This window comes from Peromyscus californicus, unplaced genomic scaffold (genome assembly GCF_007827085.1).
Source record: "Peromyscus californicus insignis strain IS unplaced genomic scaffold, ASM782708v3 Scaffold_11__1_contigs__length_118956290, whole genome shotgun sequence".
Taxonomy (NCBI): Eukaryota; Metazoa; Chordata; class Mammalia; order Rodentia; family Cricetidae; genus Peromyscus; species Peromyscus californicus.
In genome coordinates this window covers 54,535,364-54,555,530 of record NW_026294402.1, presented here as the reverse complement: position 1 = coordinate 54,555,530, position 20,167 = coordinate 54,535,364, and the positions used below count along the sequence as shown (strand labels likewise).

General features: G+C 48.0%; 1 protein-coding gene across 2 annotated transcripts in view; it reads left to right on the top strand.

Moving 5' to 3' along the window:
• Thsd4 (thrombospondin type 1 domain containing 4) overlaps window positions 1-20,167 on the top strand; it is a 584,444-nt gene that overhangs the window by 555,721 nt on the left and 8,556 nt on the right. For both annotated transcript variants that reach the window (XM_052762797.1, XM_052762805.1), the window contains 7 exons: window positions 938-1,219; window positions 8,777-8,906; window positions 9,761-9,965; window positions 10,487-10,660; window positions 14,453-14,626; window positions 17,566-17,745; window positions 19,658-19,802. In XM_052762797.1, the coding sequence (XP_052618757.1) occupies window positions 938-1,219; window positions 8,777-8,906; window positions 9,761-9,965; window positions 10,487-10,660; window positions 14,453-14,626; window positions 17,566-17,745; window positions 19,658-19,802 (1,290 nt within the window). The remainder of the gene's footprint in view (window positions 1-937; window positions 1,220-8,776; window positions 8,907-9,760; window positions 9,966-10,486; window positions 10,661-14,452; window positions 14,627-17,565; window positions 17,746-19,657; window positions 19,803-20,167) is intronic.

Sequence of the window (20,167 nt, the reverse complement as noted above, 5' to 3'; positions counted from 1 at the left end):
TTATTTTATGTCCACTGGTATTTTGCCTGCATGTGTGTCTGTGTGAGGGTATCAGACTCCCTGGAACTGGAGCTACAGACAGTTGTGAGCTGCCATGTGGGTGCTGGGAATTGAACTTGGGTCCTCTGGAAGAGCAGTCAGTACTCTTAACAGCTGAGCCATTTCTCCAGCCCTTAGTAATCATATTTCTATGAACAGCCTTAAGTAAAATAATGAGAATGTGTGTACAGCAAATATTCCAGAAACTACATAAGTGGGTCAAAGCGTACGTGCATTTAAAATTTGGAACACTAATCCAGACTGCTCTCCAAAAGCTGGCATCTATTTGCACGCTCATGCACGATGAAGAACGGGGAGTTTACCTTCCAGCAGAGGACTTAGGGACTTGAACCTCCAAACTCTGTAATCCTTAGTGTGAGGTTAAAAAAAGAAAGAAAGAAAAGAAAGAAAAAGAGTTGAGGGTCTCCTGGTTCATGTTTTCATAGGAGAGAATTTCACTATGAGTGAAGTTGAGAGGTTTGGGGCTGTTTGTTTGCTTGTGGGGGAGGGGACCGTCTTCCTATGGCCTTTGACATTGTCTTACTGATCTTTTTACACGTTTTTATATGTATGAGTGTTTTGTTGTGTGCCACATGTGTGCCTGGTGCCCCAGGAGGTCAGAAGAGGGTGTTGGATGCCCTGGAACTGGAAATATAGACAGTTAGGAGCAGCCATGTGGGTGCTGGGAATTGAACCCGGGTCCTCTAGAAGTGCAGTCCGTACTTCTAACCTCTGAGCCATCTCTCCTTCTTACTGATTTTTAATAATGTTTTAAATACGAGAGAAGTACTCCTGTGATTTCAAATGAACTTGGGTTGCATTCTGTCCAGCGGCAAAGCCGTCTCCTTTTTCAACTCAGCGTCCACAGGAACCTCACGTGTCTGTGTGCCTCTCCTAGGAGAGCCTGTCAATGGGCAGTTGGAGGCCGAAGACAGGAGCCCGGAGGACAGAGAAGAGAGGGAGGAGAACCAGGAGAAGGAAGACTCACGTGGGGAGGCCCCTGAGGTCTTGACGTCGGAATCCTCGCACACACAGACCTTCCCCGTCAGACATCCTGATAGATTCCCTCCCCACCGACCAGACAACTTGGTGCCACCAGCCGCACAGCCCCCCAGGCGAAGCCGGGACCACAACTGGAAGCAGCTGGGGACAACGGACTGCTCCGCCACCTGTGGGAAAGGTAAGCCTGTGTGGAAAGCCCAAGCAAGGCAGATGCGGGAGGGAGCCCCTCACCACATAAACCACGTGCAAGATGGCTTGCTCTTGTGCACTGTTGTTAGTTCGGGATATCCAAGAGCAATACATGCTTAGGCAGGGACTTCATCCAACACATCCAACGCAGTGGAGGCTGGAGGAAGTGCCCACCCCTCTGCAAGCTCAGTTTTTAAAGGCAAAACCCACAAGGTTACATCAGTTAGGGATGCTAGTACAGGTACAGTTCTGATTGGCTCACTTCTAGGGACTTTCCAGAGACTTTATCTTTATCTTACCACTAGGTGGGTGGTTGCCTGTCACCATTTCTCATTGGCTGCCCTCAGGTGGGGACACTCTGTGGTTAAACAATCACCATGGAGACCAGGATTGGGACATCCCATGGTCACACAGTCACCATCACAGGATTAACTTGTTATTCTGTAAAAATGGAAGAGCTTTGATCTCACACACATTGTGTTAGAGGTTCCCAAGATAACCCACAGGCTCATCCAACCATGGGACTTAAAGATGCAGAAAATCTGTGCTCACACCCCTGTTTATCACGGTGAAAGAACAGATTTGAGTGAGCAAGTGGGCACGCACGTGGGCCGACTCCAGAAGAAACCAGCTCCCAGGAGTCCCTTCCAGCAGAGGCACCATCCTCCAGCAATAATATGTGACAGTTCGTGTTGGATACTGCCAACCAGAGATGCTCACCCAAGCTTTGGTGCACAGGTGCCTACATCATCATTCCAAAGGCCTCACTCTGGTACCCCAGGGGTCAGCTGACACAGTCCGCCAGGGCACCAAGCACACAGAAACAGACATTCACTGTCCTACCAGGGCCTTCACGGCTCAAGATCACTGGCATAGGAAACACTCAGGCAATGAAGGAAACACCAACCCTCCCCCCCCCCCACAGCGGGAGTGTCCTCCTGGGCCCCAGATTAGGCACAAACTACACCCAAACACCTGTTTTCACAAAGAGATCCTTTATTGAGAGGGAAGAAAAGTTAAAGTGGCCGCTTTCTGACTCAGGCAGAAAACAGCAGCAAATGACCTTGTAGGTGTCATTTTTAAGAAGAGAAAAGGGGAGTCTGTGACAGAATGGGCCAGGATATTTTGAGTGGGCATGTTAATTAGGTGAGCCAAAGGGGGCTTTTGATTGCTGGGCTTCAATACTTTGATAGCTGGACCTTGGTAGTCAGCCTGAGGAAGAGGAAGTGGCCAAATAAGGGACTAGACCTTGGGGGCTAGCTTCAGGAATGTAATCTAACGGTTTTTAGCTGGGCAGAGGGGATGGAGAGAAGGGCTAGTGTCCCTTTGGGCAGTGTTACCATGCCCCAAAGGTGTGTCCCAGAGACTACTCAGTTAGAAAAACAAACCACACAACTTTGGAACAACACAGGCCTGCTGAGGTGAGCTGTCCCTGTGCTTATTTATGGTCATCAACAGTCAGGGAACATACCCACATACTTTAGAGTCTCAAAGTTGATAAATCAAGTTTGTAGATGGCTGGTGTGAATGCCATTCTCAAATCTAAAGGTGTCAGGGGAAACAACGTATTTGGGGGGCTTGGGTTTCACTCATCAGCTTCCATCGTTATCTACTGTTTTCATATTCTCCTGATTTAAAAAAAAAAAATTAATCCCAGGTTCATCCAGTGTCCTACTCCAGTCAGCTAGGAGAACCAGAGAAGACCCCTGGCCTAACAATGTCATATGTATTAACTGTTGCAAGAAGGGAGCCCACATGCCGGAGGAAGCATGTAGCCTCTCTCCAAGCAAAAGGAAGATAGGAGTATAGGGCTGAGGAGAAAGGTGGAGTTTCAGTGAAATTTTTTAATGGTGTTTTGATGGCCTCAAAGCAAAATGTGGCTGTAGTTTTATATGAAGGGCGACACGTGTGAAGGAGTCCACATCCATAACATAGATCCAGGGTCCTTCCCCTGGTGACTCCACGGTCAGGATAGATAAAGAAAGTGGTGTCTGGAAACCCGCATGTGACTGGCAGGCTCGTGGGGCTAGAAATTGACTCCTTCAAGGTGACTTGAGATCCTCCTTGCAAGGAAACACCCATATACTACATAGTTAGAATCTTCTCCCTACCTAGGATGAGGGCATCTTCTTCTGTTGTTACCCTGAAACAATTGTTCTCTATGGGATGATACTATAGAAACAAAGGCTTTGTGTCCGCCCCCGCTCCTCCCTCAGAGTTTTCTAAAACCTGGAAGACTGTGTGACTCACCCCGGACATTAATTTGGTGAATAGTTTTTGTTTATTTTTCTTCAAGAGACTTGAATCTGGTCTGGGAAGATGGTTCTACATGAAGACCTGAGTTCAAATCCCAAAAGCCAAGTTCAAATCCCAAAAGCCAAGTAAAGCTGGACACATAGCATGAGCATAAGCAATCTCAACTCCCCTACAGAGATGGCAGGCAGAGACAGGAAAACTCCAGAAGCTCCCAAACTAGCTAGCCTGGCCTACACAGCAGAAAACAGCAAAGAAAAACTGTCTGAAACAAGGTTGAAACCAAGGACCAATACCTCAGGTTATCCCCTGACATTCATACATGTGAATGCACACACACACACACACACACACACACACACACACACACACACACACACAAAGAGAGAGTATTGGATCTGAGGGTATGAGGTTTACAAGTCTGATAATTAGCACACACGCACACATACACAGTCTTGGATCTGAGAGTATGAACTGTGCAAGTTTAATAATTAGCACACACACACACACACATAAACACACACACACACACACACACACACACACACACACACACACACACGAACAGAAACAAACACCCCTGGCAGATGCTTCTAACTTTTTCACTTCCAACTTTAGCACTGGCCTAATGGCTTTGGGGACTGGAATTTAGGTCTTTGGTTCTTTGTGTGTGCACAGGGGTAGGGAAGGGGGCTGGAGTTTTTTATGCTCAAAGCCTTGATGATTCCAACAATGATTGCACCTGGTAATTGGAGGATTAATTTATGAGCTCTTCTTGTACCATTTTTTTGTGCTCAGGCCACATGAGCCGAGAATGTGGCCTGGAGAGTGATTGAACTGGCTTCTATTGTAAGTTTGTGAGGGGAAATGAGATGCCTGTAGACTGTGTCTTGACAGAGTCAGACAGCTGGAGATAATTCTGCCCAAAGGCCAAAATCATTTACTAAGATTTTATCCAAGGCATTATAGAGATAAGCAGGGCATCTCAGCATTGACGTAGGAACCCGAGAGCCAGATGGACTATTTTCCAACTCTTCCCCTACCACTTACGAACTGGTGTGGTGCCCAGCTAGCTCAGGTGAAAACTGTCATTGCGTCATTTGCAATCCAGAATGACATGTGTAGAAGATTCTCTCCCACCCTGTCTAGGGACTGCACGATATTGATTTGTGGGTGTGGTGAGACAAGGGCAGAACTATGTAACCCTGCCACTCTTCCCTGGGTGGATGCTGCTGGCCCATCCAGATGGTCATTCGGCAGGCCCCTCTCTGTTCTGTAATGGACATGATGGAGAAACATCCTACATGTGGCCAAAGGTAGCTGTGAATGTGGCTCGAGACAAAAGTTGTAAACTTATTTAAAACAAAACGAAAACATTTTTGAGCTTGATTGTGAGGCTCTTGAGCAGGAGCTCTGTGGATGACAGCATTGTGGTACATCAGAAGGCTAGAAATGTTTGCTGGAGGACACAAAGGAGACGTTCCCCAGTTCCTACTGTTTGTCACCTGGGAGGGGAAGAGGAAAGGCATCTCCACGTATGCTTCGTTTTCAAGGCTCCTCTTCAGAACGTCTCTGGCTTCAGAGCCACAGGGGGACACACCTGGAACCCTGTGCTCCCACGGGAGTGATGGCAGCAGACATGCAGGGCATGGGCGGGGCACTGCAGATACATGAAGCATGCAGCTAAACTCAGTCCTCGGCACAAGTGTGCTGGTACTGGGTACTCCTCCACTACAAAACCCAAGTCCTTGCCCTTCAGAAACCATTATCTGTTCCTCACAAACCCCCTCCTAGACATCTCCCACCCTCCCTGGTAAAGCTGATCACACCTATGCTAATCTACCATTTCGGCAGCATCCTATCATCCAAGACTTCATTCTTTCAAGACGGTACCCAAGAGTGGCCCTTGATCGCTGTGGCCATCAGCCATGACGCTCAGACCTCTGTGCATCTCCTGGCTTGGCTCTGTTGGTTCTTGTCTTTCCAAGTCTGGAGTTACTCAACTATTTTCTTGATGTTTCTTCTGTCTTACTGTCAAGTTAGTGTGTCTCACAGACCTCAACACTGTTCCCCAAGTTCTGCTTCAACGTCCAGTACATCTTAATTCTATTTTGATCAATCTGACTGCGTACAAGCCAGGGCAACCAATCTCAGGTCCATCCTGCCACCTGAAGGCCAGCCAGCACCTGCCCCGCCACCCTGCCCCTGCTTGTTAGCAATCAGAGGGGTCATTGCATCTCAGTCTCGAACAATAGGACTCCAGGTGACAGTATCCCTCTCTGCAGATACTAAAGCTAAACCAAAGAAAGAAACCATTGCAGTCACCAGAAACAAGAGTCAATAAAGCTGCTATTTTCTCCACATTGGAGAGACAAAGAGCCTCTGATTTCATGTGTTTGGTACCTTTCCATGGAGCTGGACCATGGACAATGGGCAATGCATGTAAAAGCAGTCAATGGGAGGGGAGGTAAGCGGTGGCCATCTGCCAGACAACCCCAAGCAAGACCCATCTTTCCAGGCACAGAGCATTCCTATGGTATCCTGTATCATTTGGGCTAAATGTATTAGGTTTCCCGTCTGTGAGTGCCAAGCAGTTGGGGTACCTTACTCTTGCTTTTCAATCCACAGAGCTGTAAGTGGAAAAGTTACAGCCACATGGTCTGGAGGGAAAGGAACAGGCCAGCTGAAATCTTTTCTTAATCCCCTAATAGCTGAGTTTCAAATGCACAGGCTGTGGACTGAGTCTTATTCATCTTTGTGACTTAGCACAATGTGCTTAATGTGGGTTGAATTTAATTTAAAAATATCTCCTAGGGCTGGAGAGATGGCTCAGCAGTTAAGAACACTGACTGCTCTTCCTGAGGATCCAGGTTCGGTTTCCAGCATCCACATGGCTGCTGACAACTGTCTGTGACTTCAGTTCCAGGGGATCTGACACTGTCTTCTGGCCTCTGTGGCTACTGCACAAATGTAGTATACAGACATACATGCAGCCAAAATACCCATATAACATAAAAATAAATCAGAATTTTAAAATAAAATATAGGGCTGGAGAGATGGCTCGGCCGTTAAAGGCTAAGCTCACAACCAAAATAAAATATATTCTATGTAATGGATATAAGCATGTTGCTAGACAAACTTTAATACCAAAAAAGACTCTGTTTGTTATTAATTTTATGGTCACAACTGCTTTTAACTCAGCTGATACTTGGACTGGAACATTTTAAATAGCAGTCTTGAATTATAGCTATAGGTTATATAAATACTATAGACACCTTTATTGCCACAATAATTTCAATAAATGGTTATCTCCGATTCAAAACTCTCCTACAAATTGTCATATTTCTTACACAAGCTACCCTCTGGCTCAGGGTGTCATACAAGGCCAGCTAGAAGGAGCCCTGCGTCACATGTGTGACTGATGACATTGGGGCACTGACGTTAAATGTTTATGGCTGAGCACCCGACCATCACGTACCCTCCGTCTCTTGAACGGCCGTGTGTCCGTGCATCCTGTGCCATGTCTTTCTCTGACTAAGACAGAGAGTAGCATTTGCTTGTGGGTATCAGCCTAAGTGTCCAGAAGGCAGCTTGTTGTTCTGTCCCTTTAGAGGTGACCTTGAGAACAGCAGTGGGTTGCCCTAGAATCTAGCACCTCTTAGCTATGGGTTTTTAACTGGATTTATAGTGCCAGGCATGGAATCCCTGTAGGGAGCAGGTGATAACAGGGGTGGGAGGATGAGAGTGGAAGCAATCAGAATGCAGTGTGTGTGTGTGTGTGTGTATAAAACTGTCAAAGACCAAATGTAATAAAAGATTATTAAAGACACTTGTAAAAGAAAAAAGTTAGCCTTCGTGGTACAATTAAAATTGTAGTGAGTTAGAGTTCTTTTTTAAAAAATGCCTGACCAGTAAGAAGCACAGATTAGCACAGTTTTTAAATGAATTAGAGATTTGTTAGCCTAGTTTGAAGGGCAACAGTTACTCCCACTTCATAACGGCACCAGTAATACCCAACTTCTGCCAGCAGGTGGCAGAAGAGAGACAAAGTTGAATTGAGACCCAGGAATTACCCATAACTGGCTTTTTATAGAAAATAGTTTGTCCTTATTAAGGCAATGAAACCAGTCTTTGTATTCAAAACAAAAACATAAAGCAGTTACTAGGTTTCCAAAAGAGTACTAACAGCTTAGACCTCTGCTAGGCCCTGAGGTTACCCTGGTGAACCAGGGCTGCGCTGTCCTGAGAAGCACGGCCTCATGGGAAGTGGGCCAATGCTGAGGAGTCCAAGCCTGGGATCATGAAACTGTTAGGGGATCGTGTGAAACGTGTTACGAAGCAGGACGGTAGCTGCTCTTCTGTAATTCTTGAATATCCTTGCTTCAACCTCGTGTACACACAAGCACCTGGCTAGCAGCCCATTTCCTCCCACGTTAGTCCAGTGGACAGCCCCCTTCCCTGACACACGTGCACAGACACACCCAAGCCTGGCCATTTCTCTGTTCACAGCTGGACCCTCCGGGGCATTTGTTCTCTGACACCTCTGGAGAATCTTAGAAAAGTTTCTGTTTGTGCCCAGTCTGTGCTCACTCCATCGACTAGTGAGCTCTTTACTGTCTCTGTGTGTGCATGTGTGTGTACATGCATGTATGTGCATGTGTAGTACATGTGTTCATGGGTGCACATGAGTCCATGTGTGTGTGTGGAGATCAGAGGACAACCTTGGCTGTCATCCTTCAGGAAGGTATCGACCTCGTTTTTGAGAGAGGACCTCTTTTTGGGACCTGGGACTCACTAATGAGGGTAGGTGGCTGGCCAGCCAGCTCCAGGAATCCACCTGTCTCCACCTCCCCAACTGTGGGATTCTAAGCACATGCCACTATGCCTGGCTTTTGACAGACACTGGGAATCTAACGTGGGTCCTTGTACGAGGGCTTAATTGACTGAGCCATTTTCCCAATCTCATGTAATCTTCAACAACTATAAAATTTTTTTTATCTTCCTTTTACGAATAGATTTGTAAACTCATTGGGGACAAGAACTCTGTGTGTGTGTGTGTGTGTGTGTGTGTGTGTGTGTGTGTGTGTGTGTGACCTTTGCACACCCACAGCCCCCAGCAGAGCCATGTAGGTATGTCTATATCAACAAACAAGATGGAGGGATATGGGACTTGAACTAACCAGTCTTGTAACCCCACCCCCACCCCATCAGCATCCGAATGCCTGTGCATCTTCACCATGGCCTGCATCCCAGGGCATAGGCTGCCCTTCAGGCATCTTCCTTGTCATTACAGGATCGCAGTACCCGATCTTCCGCTGTGTGCACAGAAACACACACGACGAGGTTCCTGAGAGCTACTGTGACCCCAGCATGAAGCCGACCCCAGAAGAGGAACCCTGCAACCTCTTCCCCTGCCCAGCCTTGTAAGAGGCCTCTCTGGCTAGGTCACCTTTCCTCAGGTCACTTGGGGTTGACGGGCATAAAGTCTTAGTAGCAGATACATTGAGATTTTAACCCCGTATAAATGCGGGGTATAAACACTGACTGGAACTGTGTCCAGGATACAGACTGCTTAGCAAGCCTGCCCGTGTTTCTGGAAGAACTGGGGAGTTGATGGTCTGCAGCAAGTCGGCAAGCTTAGCCAGGAATCCCGTCCAGGAAATCAAGGGAGGCCGTAGGAATGAGAACCCAGTGAGGCAGCTCATAGGTGAGCTGACTATACAGATAGATGATGCCAAGTCGGCCTGGAGGAGTCAGGAAGAGTGTCCGAGAGAGGTTGGAAACAGGTCACTGAGTGATAAATGAGACCGTCTCAGATGGATTGGGGCAGGTCCCAAAAGGTCAAAGCTTAATCCTTGGAGTAAAGAAAAATATAGTTTTTATTCAAATATGTACTGAACACCTGTTCGTGTCTCATTCAGTAACTGTCAAGATTGGGGCATGGAAATAGTGGACAGCAGAGAATGCCTAGGTGGCATCTCTTAGCTCCCAAGAGGGTTAGTGTTATAAGGAAATTAAGCCAACTTGGGGGGGAGATATTGGGGGGATTCTGCTTTGATGACTAGATAGAAATCATCTCTACTGTCTCGTTCTTTCTGTGACTGTTTGCAGAATCTGAGCAATCTAGCCATGGTAAACAGCATATCCTACAGGCTCCCTTACAGTCCGAGACCTTTAGGCACTGCTCTGGGGAGAGGGCCCCCACTGATTTTTCTATGTATTCCTGTTAACTGATCTTCTCCCCTCTTCCCTCCCCCCCATCCATCCCATGAGCCAGCTGGGACATCGGGGAGTGGTCTGAGTGCAGCAAAACCTGTGGCCTGGGCATGCAGCACCGCCAGGTCCTCTGCCGCCAGGTGTATGCCAACCGCAGCCTGACGGTGCAGCCTTACCGCTGCCAGCACCTGGAGAAGCCCGAGACCACCAGCACCTGCCAGCTCAAGATCTGCAGTGAGTGGCAGATTCGGACCGACTGGACCTCGGTACAGGACCTCCCTCTCCCTCCGATACCCACCACCACACTCCCACCTCCCGCTGCTAGGACCCGTGATGGGTAGGGTAGGGAATGTTTGCTGGGCAGCCTGACTGCAAACACATTTCATACCAGCAGCTCAGTAGAGTTCAGGCTAGTGTGCATGGCCCATATGCACCCAGTCTCGTGGTGAGCCTTATGTGAGTGCGTCCTGTACCTGCAGACTTCACCTGCCCTGTGTCTCCCATGTGCTAAGAGAAGCTTGGCAACCAGTAGTAAAGTTGGCACCTTCTGGTGTGGTGCGTGCATCCTGGAGATGGAGAGGCTGGGGCCCTGAGCAGGCCAGTAAACAAGATGCCATCCAAGAAGATTCCTAGAGGAACAGGCCAGGGTGTCTTCCCTTGATCATTTCCTCCCCGGGGAATTACAGGCATTGCAGGGGACCCAACAAACAGGGTCCTTCTCACCTCATCTGTTGAGGGTCGGGTGGCAAAGACTGAGGACAGGATACCAAGGCCCGCTGTGTTTTAGTGCTCGGTGCCCTGTGGCGTGGGGCAGCGGACCCGGGATGTGAAGTGTGTGAGCAACATCGGGGACGTGGTGCATGACGAGGAATGCAACATGAAGCTCCGCCCAAATGACATCGAGAACTGTGACATGGGGCCCTGTGCGAAGAGCTGGTTCCTCACAGAATGGAGTGAAAGGGTGAGTGTGCCACTGGCAGGGATCAGCTGTGTCCCAGGGACTCCCAGAGTCGCTCGGGGACACACTGGTAGCTCAGAATCCCAAAGCGAATTCCTTCCCCAGTGAGATGTCGAGAATGTCTCACGTGTCCTCATAAGATTCCCCCTGGGGAGACTCAAGGGTTTATTGGGCTTTCTTCAGAGCATGGGCAAGGGTGTAGGTGATCCCAGCATAGCAGCGTTGGAGGGATGCATGGCAGCTTCCCCACAGCTGCATAGGTGGATAGCCTTTGATTGCTGTCTTAGTCGATGTTTTATTGCTGTGAAGAGACACCATGACCACAACAACTCTTATAAAAGAAAGCATTAGTTGGGACTTGCTTACAGTTTCAGAGGTTTAGTCCATTGTCATCATGGCGGCATGCAGGCCGACATGGTGCTAGAGAAATTGAGAGGTCTACCTCCAGATTGGATCCACAGGCAGCAGGAAGACGAGACATTGGGCCTGACTGGAGCATTTCAAACCCCAAAGCCCACCCCTAGAGAAATACTTCCTCCATCAAGGCCAGACCTGATCCAACAAGGCCACACCTCCTAATCCCTGTCAAGTTGTGCCACCCCCTAATGACCAAGCATTCAAATATATGAGCCTCTGGGGGCCCTTCCTAGTCAAACCGCCACAGTTACTTACCCCCTCCCCTGTGTATGTGCTCAGAGGTTCCTAGGCCGTGTGCAGTTAGTGAAGAATTGCACTCTACTGGCTGAATCCGTAAGTGACAGTCCGGTGGCCCTCCCCACCCCCTCCCTCTCTGAGGGAGTGTCAACACTCCCCAGGTCCAATCGCGATGGACTCTCACAAGCAGGCTCAGCTGAGCTGGTAAAGATGGCAGCTGTTTTGCTCAGAGGACCACCAGCTGCTACACTAGCTTTGGCAAAAGGCCAGGGATGGATCACTGTAGGTTTGTAGGCTCCTATGAGGACCAAGGGGCTCTGCCGTTAAGGAAGGGGTGTGAAAAAAATTAGCTTCCTTCTCCTCAGCATTCCATAGATGAGGAGAGGACCACGTAGAAGTTGTGCCTGGAATACGGTAGACATGCAGTGGACTGTAGGCACCTTCCCTGTTTTTTTTAGTAGCTAGAAGCATGTTCCATGCTGTCCCTATCCCGGAAGCCTAGCCTTTCTCAGAGCCTAGGTAGCCATTAAAGAAAACTCAAAGGCAAATACAACCGACTGTCACGCCACTGTTACTACATGCAAGAGAAGCCAGCAGTCACTTGACTCCATCTATCAGAGACCAAAATAGAACCAAGAGCAGATCTGTGCAGCTGAGTCCCTGCTGTGTGAGGGGGTACCCCGCCTTCCCCCGTTTCTGCTGGCAGGCTTCCTAGGCCTGGGGAGCTCCTTTCCGATCTGAATCTGCCATGCTTTTCCCAGCCACTGGCATAATAGAGAGAAGTTCCTTCTTCAGGCCCATCATCCTGGTCCTCTCACTGGGCCCAGGCTCCATCTTTGACCAACTAAGCACCTGGGGGATCTGGAGACCCCGCCTGCCCCAGGGGCATGTACAGCCTAAGTGTGGAAAGCAGGTTCAGTCCATTTGTCAGGTGGGAATGTGTAGTATTATGTAGGGAGAAATGTTTGTAGAAGTTGAACAGAGATAAATAACGTTTGGGTTACTTTTTGAAGATTTTTTTATTATTCTTGTGTGTGTGTGTGTGTGTGTGTGTGTGTGTGTGTGTGTGTGTGTGTGTGTGTGTGTTGGTGTCATGTGTATTCAGGTGGCCACAGAGGACAGAAGAGGGTATCAGATCCCATGAGTCTAGAGTTCCATGCAGCTGTGATCTGCTCAATGAGGGTGCTGGAACCAAACTTGGGTCCTCTGCAAAAGCAATGAGCACTCAGGGTTGGTTTTTTTTTTTTTTGGGGGGGGGGGGAGTGGGGGTCAGTGTTAGTTTTTTGGGTTTGTTTGTTTGTTTTGTTTTTGGTGTTTTGATACAGTGTCTATGTAGCCCAGGCTGGCCTAGAACCCACTGTGTAGACTAGGCCTGCCTCTACCTCCCAAATGTTTGGATCAAAGATTTGTGCCACCACGCCCAGCCAGCAAGCACTAGTAACAGCCGTGCCATCTCACCTTTGAGTTACTTCTTATTCTTGACAAGAGATTTTAAACACCTTGAGTTGCACAGTTGTGAACTTCAGACCACACATGGCTAGAACAAAAATGTCTCCAGACTGGATTGTTCTAGTTACTGTTAACAAGGGCTTTTTTTTAACCCAAGGAGTTGATTCATTGTCTCAGATTTACCATAATGATATAAACAAGAGCTGAAGTCATAAAGACAGAGTGTGACCCTTGGTGGAGGAGGGACTCCCTCTACCCTTAGGTTCTCTGGCTTCAGCCTGTAATTGAACTAACAAAAGTTTAACCAGGTCAGTGGTTCTCAACCTTCCTAATGCTGTGACCCTTTAATACAGTTAGTTCCTCATGTTGTGGGGACCCCAACCATAAAGTTATTTTCCTTGCTGTTTTGTAACTGTAATTTTGCTACTGTTATGAATCACAATGTAAACATCTGTGTTTTCCATTGGTCTTAGGTGACCCCTGTGAAAGGGTTGTTCAACCCCAAGGGATCATGACTCACAAGTTGAGAACCGTAGAACTAGAGAAACATAATTTTGTTTTGTTTTGTTTTGTTTTGTTTTGTTTTGTTTTGTTTTGTTTTGTTTTGTTTTTCAAGACAGGGTTTCTCTGTGTAGTTTTGGTGCCTGTCCTGGATCTCACTCTGTAGACCAGGCTGGCCTCGAACTCACAGAGATCCACGTGGCTCTGCCTCCCAAGTGCTGGGATTAAAGACGAGCACCACTGCCGCCAGGCAAAATACTTTAATTTGATGTTAATATTTTCCATGGCAAAGGGAACTTCGTAGGAAAGAAGTGAAGGCCACAAGAAAAGGAGCTTGTCTGGAGGGCTTGTGTTCTGCTCTGACAAGGAGGAAAGACACACAGAAGTAACTAGATGCAAGAAAGCGTTTGACCATCAAGGGATGGTGAGTTAGGAGAGTGACAGAGGCATGGGAGAAGTGACAGGGGAAAGATTAATTTCAGTTAATCATCTCACAGCCAACCCCCACCTCCACAGATAAGAATGTTCTCTTCGCTCTAGCAAGCCTAGCATGTGTGTGTGTGTGTGTGTGTGTGTGTGTGTGTGTGTGTGTGTGTATTCATTATGTGTGTGTATGCACATACACACACACACACACACAATTGTTAAGCAATTTCAGAAACAAAGGAAGGACTGGGATAGAGAATACCATGTGACTTACAAAGCTTCAAAGAGTGTGTTAAAGGGGCAAGCAAGGATGTTTTACACAGGAAAGGGCATTTGAACCCAGCCCTCAAGGATTCTGGTGTTTCCTGGTAAAGGGAAGGGCATCCAGGAAGAGGGGACGTGTTCAAGGGCTCTCATAGCCTCTCATGTGATCAGGGGACTGCCGCCATGCTGACTCTGTCCAGAATGGGGTATGGGGTGAAATACTGGAACATAAAAGTCTAGAAGAATGGGTTGGTTGGGACCACTTACAATTGATGAGTTGTTTCTGGAATTTCCCATATAACTCGTACAAACTACATTTGACCATGAGTAATTAAACTATAGAAGGCAAAAGTAATAGATAAGGCAGAGGTTTCCTCTCACTGAAGTATGTCATGTGCAAGAGAGAAAAGAGTTTGAGGGGCAGTAAGAGCTTGGCATCCTTTGGAAGTGTCCCCAGAACCTGCAGGGGCCCCACTAATATGCCCTCCTTCTGACTTACAGTGCTCAGCCGAGTGTGGGGCTGGAGTGAGGACTCGTTCGGTGGTGTGCATGACCAACCATGTCAGCAGCCTGCCTCTGGAAGGCTGCGGGAACAACAGGCCGGCGGAGACTACGCCCTGTGATAACGGGCCCTGCACGGGCAAGGTGGAGTGGTTCTCTGGCAGCTGGAGTCAGGTGAGTGGCCAGAGCTGGGTACATCTTTGTGTCCCCCAGAGTCAGGTGAGTCGCCAGCTCCGGGTACATCTGTCTGTCCCTGGCAAGAGACAACATAGCAGAGGGGTTCGGAACCAGCTTTGAATCTGGCCATGCTACCCACTGCCTGTCACAACCTGGAAAAGTGGCCATGTTCTTGGTGCCTCGTTCAGCCAACGGGTGTACCTTTCCTGTGTGCTCACTTGAGCACCTTGTTCAGCCAACAAGATTCAATGTGCGCCCACTGTGTGCTCACTTAAGCACCTTGTTCAGCCAACAAGATTCAGTGTGTGCCTACTGTGTGCTCACTTGAGCACCTTGTTCAGCCAACAAGATTCAATGTGCGCCCACTGTGTGCTCACTTAAGCACCTTGTTCAGCCAACAAGATTCAGTGTGTGCCTACTGTGTGCTCACTTGAGCACCTTGTTCAGCCAACAAGATTCAGTGTGCGCCTACTGTGTGCTCACTTAAGCACCTTGTTCAGCCAACAAGATTCAGTGTGCACCTACTGTGTGCTCACATAAGCACTTGAGCTACATCTGTGAACAAAACAAATTTCTCTGCCTCAGGGGATGAGCATGAGTAGTCAAGGGACAGACAGTAAATGCAGCAGGTGGCTGTCGCTGCCTTGTCACTACCAGGACTGAAGCTGGTTCTGTCAGTACTTGACAGTGTCGGACGCTTCCGTTTAAAAATCTGGAGATGCGGGACTGGAGAGATGGCTCAGCGGTTAAGAGCACTGACTGCTCTTCCAGAGGTCATGAGTTCAATTCCCAGCACCCACATGGCAGCTAATATCTGTCTGTAACTACAAGATCTGACACCCTCACACAGACATGCATATAGGCAGAACACCAATGCACATAAAATAAAAATAAATAAATTATAAAAAAAAAAATCTGGAGATGGGGCCTGAGAGAGAGCGCAGTGGGTAAATCATCTGCTGCACACGTGTGAGGACCTGAGTTGAGACTCCCCAGAACCCATGTAAAAACTAGGCATGGTGGCACACATCTGTAATCCCAGCACATCTCTACTGAGATAGGAGGTGGAGACAGAGGACTCCCCGGAGGCTTGCAGGCCGGCTAGCCTGGAACAGAGTGAACAGTAAGAGACCCTGCCTCAAAGTAGAATGTGAGGGCCAGCATGCAAGCTTGTTGTGACCTCCACACATGCAACATGGTACACGTTTGCCTGCACACATACACATACATCATACACACAGGTTTGTTTTTAAGCTGGAAGCGTACATTATAAAGAGCAAATAATAAAGAAACTAAAGTAACTTACAAATTGATGAGCTAATTTTTCCTCCCTGTTCCAGCATTGAACTTGAACCCAGAGCCATCCCACTGACCACCCTGTCACAGCCCCTACTTCACACCCACCCACACCCACCCACCCCCCACTACTGCCCTGGATTTGAGTTCTTGGCCCCATTTAGCATCTGGCTCCCAGGGCTGGCTGTTTCTCCAGGCCTTTTTGGCTGAAGGTCATGATTTACACATTATCCAGACTCTGGCTCCATAGAGAATTTTTTTAAGTAGCTTTAAAAGCAGGCCTTGATGAAATTGGCTGGCTTTGCCCTGTGACCGACACAGGCCCTTTGGAAAGCAAGTTGACAGCGAAGGGCAGGAGACAGAAGACGCCCTTTTGTCCTTCCCCAGTCACCCCAGCCTGGGGTCAGTTTGAAGGAAGTAATCATCAGCTGGGCATGGTGACACGTACCTCTAGTCCTGGCACTCTGAGGCAGATCTAAGGTGGATCTCTGTGAGTTCAAGGACAGCCTGGTTGACAGAGCAAGTTCCAGGACAGCCAGGACTAGTGAAACCTTATCTCAAAATAAAATTTTAAAAAAATCAATTATCCTTCTGAAAAAAGAAGAAAAAATCTAGTATCCAAAGAAAAAAATATTTCTTCAACAGGTATGCTCATGAATTCAGGATGTCATCATTTGTCACTACCCAGGAAAATATCATATAACCATAGCAACAGTCAAGCAGGGGTGGTGAGACACACCTGTAACCATAGCAACAACCAAGTAGGGATGGTGGGACACAACTGTAACCATAGCAACGATCAAGCAGGGAGGTGGTGAGACAGACACACCTGTAACCATAGCAACAATCAAGCAGGGATGGCAATATACACTGGTAATCCCAAAACTCAAGGGCTAGTGCAGGAGATAGAAATTTCAAGGGCAGCCTCATCTATACATGATGCTTTCTCAAAAACATAATAAAAAAATAACAGTGATCATTAGGGTGTCCTAGGTGCACATAATACAGCTGCCAATGACACCACCACCACCACAGCCCCCAGGTCACTGTCACCCACGGGCAAAAATGGATCCCTCCTTGGGTTGTCACTCCATGTCCTTGAGAACCCACTGGGGCCTAGGCCCTGACCCATCTTCCTGACTCTTGCTGCTGATGGAGTCCCACAGACAGGGCTGCAGTGGGGGTCAGGTGTCAGTTGCACAAGACGTTGCCCCAGCCCTCACACAGACCAATGTCCATGTCTCCTCCTCCATCTCTCTCCATCTTATTTTTTTTTTAGACAAGTTCTCTCTCTAAACCTAGAGCTGACTAGTTAGCTAGACTGGCTGACCAGCACGCCTCCGGGATCCTCCTTGTCTCTGCCTCCCAGCACTAAAAGCCACACCCGGCCTTTTACATGGGTGCTGGGGATTTGAACTCACGACTTCTCACTTGTGCAGCAAACATTCTACCCACTGAGCCATCTCTCCAGCCCCTATGTTCTTTATCAGCAATGGACTTTGCCAACGTCTAGTCTTGTATCCTCTGTCTTGCCCTTTCTCGTATGCCTCGGTGGAAGAATTGAGGATGTCCCTCCAGGAACGTGGTTTTCTTCCCCCCGTACATCATGTGACAGTTACCTGTCTCTGCTTCTTCTCCAGTGTTCGGTCGAGTGTGGCAGTGGGACGCAGCAGAGGGAGGTGATCTGTGTTAGGAAGAATGCAGACACCTTTGAAGTGCTAGACCCCTATGAGTGTTCGTTCCTGGAGAAGCCCCCGAGCCAGCAACCCTGCCACCTCAAGCCTTGTGGAGCTAAATGGTTTAGCACGGAATGGAGCATGGTAAGTCACAGTCATCCATAGATGTCTCCGGGCAGGGTCCTGGGCCCACCCCAAGAAGAGATGCTAGATCCCCCATGACATCTACTCTAGGTAGTCACAGTGAGGGGACCCTGTTCAGTCAGGAAACCCTGCAGCTTGCAGATTTGGGTTTCTACACAGACATGTTCCTAATGCGATGATTCTCAAGCTTTAGGGTGTATCTAGGGGTCTCGATTGAAAAGACTGATTCTGAGCCGGGCGGTGGTGGCGCACGCCTTTAATCCCAGCACTCGGGAGGCAGAGCCAGGCGGATCTCTGTGAGTTCGAGGCCAGCCTGGTCTACAGTGCGAGATCCAGGAAAGGCGCAAAGCTACACAGAGAAACCCTGTCTCGAAAAACCAAAAAAAAAAAAAAAAAGAAAGAAAAGACTGATTCTGGGCCCCTCCTGGCTAAGACATTTGTGTATTTAACAAGCAGGATGCAGGTGTCCTTGGGCTGTAGTTTGACAGTGTGTAGAGAATGGTGGTTGAAGGGACTCAAATAATGTCAAACTACTACATTATCAGCTGACACAGGAGCATGCACTTGCCACCCCAGCACCGGAGAGGTGGAGACGGGGGGTCCCCTGGAGCTCACTGGCCAGCCAGGCTAGCCGGAATGGCGAGCTTCAGACTCAGTGAGAGCCTGTCTCAAGAACAGTGGAGAGCTAGGCACAGTAGTGGTGCACACCATTAATCCCAGCACTCGGGAGGCAGAGGTCAGAGGATCTCTGTGAGTTCAAGGCCAGCCTGGTCTATATAGTGAATTCTAGGCCAGCCAGGACTACATAGCGAGATCCTATCTTGAAGAAAATTTGTTTTAATTTTTAAAAATTAAAAATAAACAAGCATAAGACAATGGAAGGGAGACCTGTGGGTTTAGATTAAGAATCATAAAAGTATCAGCCAACTACAAAGTGTAACTGAGATATGGATCCCGAGATTTTTTTTATTATTATTATTATTATTATTATTATTATTATTATTATTATTACTATTTTAAAATTTTTTGTTCATTTTTATCTCATGTGCATGGGGGTTTTTTTTGCCTGCATGTATATCTGTGCACCACCTACATGCAGTACCCACAGAAGAGGGCATCAGATCACCTGGGGCTGGAGTTACAGACAGTTGTGAGCTGCCATGTGGGTGCTTGGAATTGAACCCAGGTCCCCTGGAAGAGCAGTCAGTGCTCTTAACTTCTGAGCCATCTCTCCAGCCCCCTGTTTTGTTTAGTTTTTTAAATAATGCTTTTTATTTATCATTTGAAATTGTCCTACACTTACACAATGCATTTCATATCTATCCATCTCTACTTCCCTCCAACTTGACCCTGATTTTTCTGCCTGCATGTGTGCCTGCAGGCCAGAAGAGGGCACCAGATCTCATTACAGATGGTTGTGAGCCACCATGTGGTTGCTGGGAATTGAACGCAGAACCTTTGGAAGAGCAGCCAGTGCTCTTAACCTCTGAGCCATCTTTCTAGCCCCCCTTGACCCTGATTTTTAAAGAAAAACTATTTTTAAATAGATATGATTCACCAAATTAAAAAATGGAACTAGACTCACTAAATATGTAGATTTGGAAATAATAAGGTACAGCAATGGTATATGTTTAAGGCTCCTTCTTTTATTGGAGCCATAAAATACTACGGGAGTTGTGATGGGAGTCTAGAATTCCCTCAAAACACAAGGAGTGGGGGCGGGAGGGGGGCAGACAGGACAGATAGCCGACCTGCTGGGTGTGGGAGCTGGTCAACAAGCATGTGGAGGTGTATTTTAGCGCTCAGTTTCCCTTTTTGGAGATGTTTGAATTTCCCCCTGATCTTCCGCTCTGGCGTGGGGATCTAACAGCCTGCTCAGGAACCTGATGCTTTCCTTCTTTTGGCCGCACAGTGCTCCAAGAGCTGTCAGGGCGGGTTCCGAGTCCGGGAAGTACGGTGTCTGTCAGATGACATGACCCCGGGCAGCCTCTGTGACCCCCAGTTGAAACCAGAAGAAAGAGAATCTTGTAACCCTCAGGACTGTGTCCCTGAAGTTGGTGAGTTCGGGGTTCCCATCCGGGAGAAGAGAGAAAGGGCCCCCTCTAGCTCGGTCAAGTTATCCCATGTGAAAACGGCTCATCCAGTTCTCTCTGTGACCTTGTGCACGGCCTTGGGGGGGGGGGGGGCAGTCTCAGGGTGCTTCGGCTATTATAATTTTACAGTTTAAGACTACAGCCCACTGGGGTATCCTCTGAGTTTCACAATGTGGGCTCCCGGCTGGACATTTTTAGCAGCTTTAACCTTGACACAGTCATCTTGAGACGCATCAGAGGTCACCAAAGTCTTGTTTATACATTGTATTTTGTTAACCTTGTAGTTTCCTTGTCTTCCCCTTCATTGGATTTTATATTGGAAGTGAAGT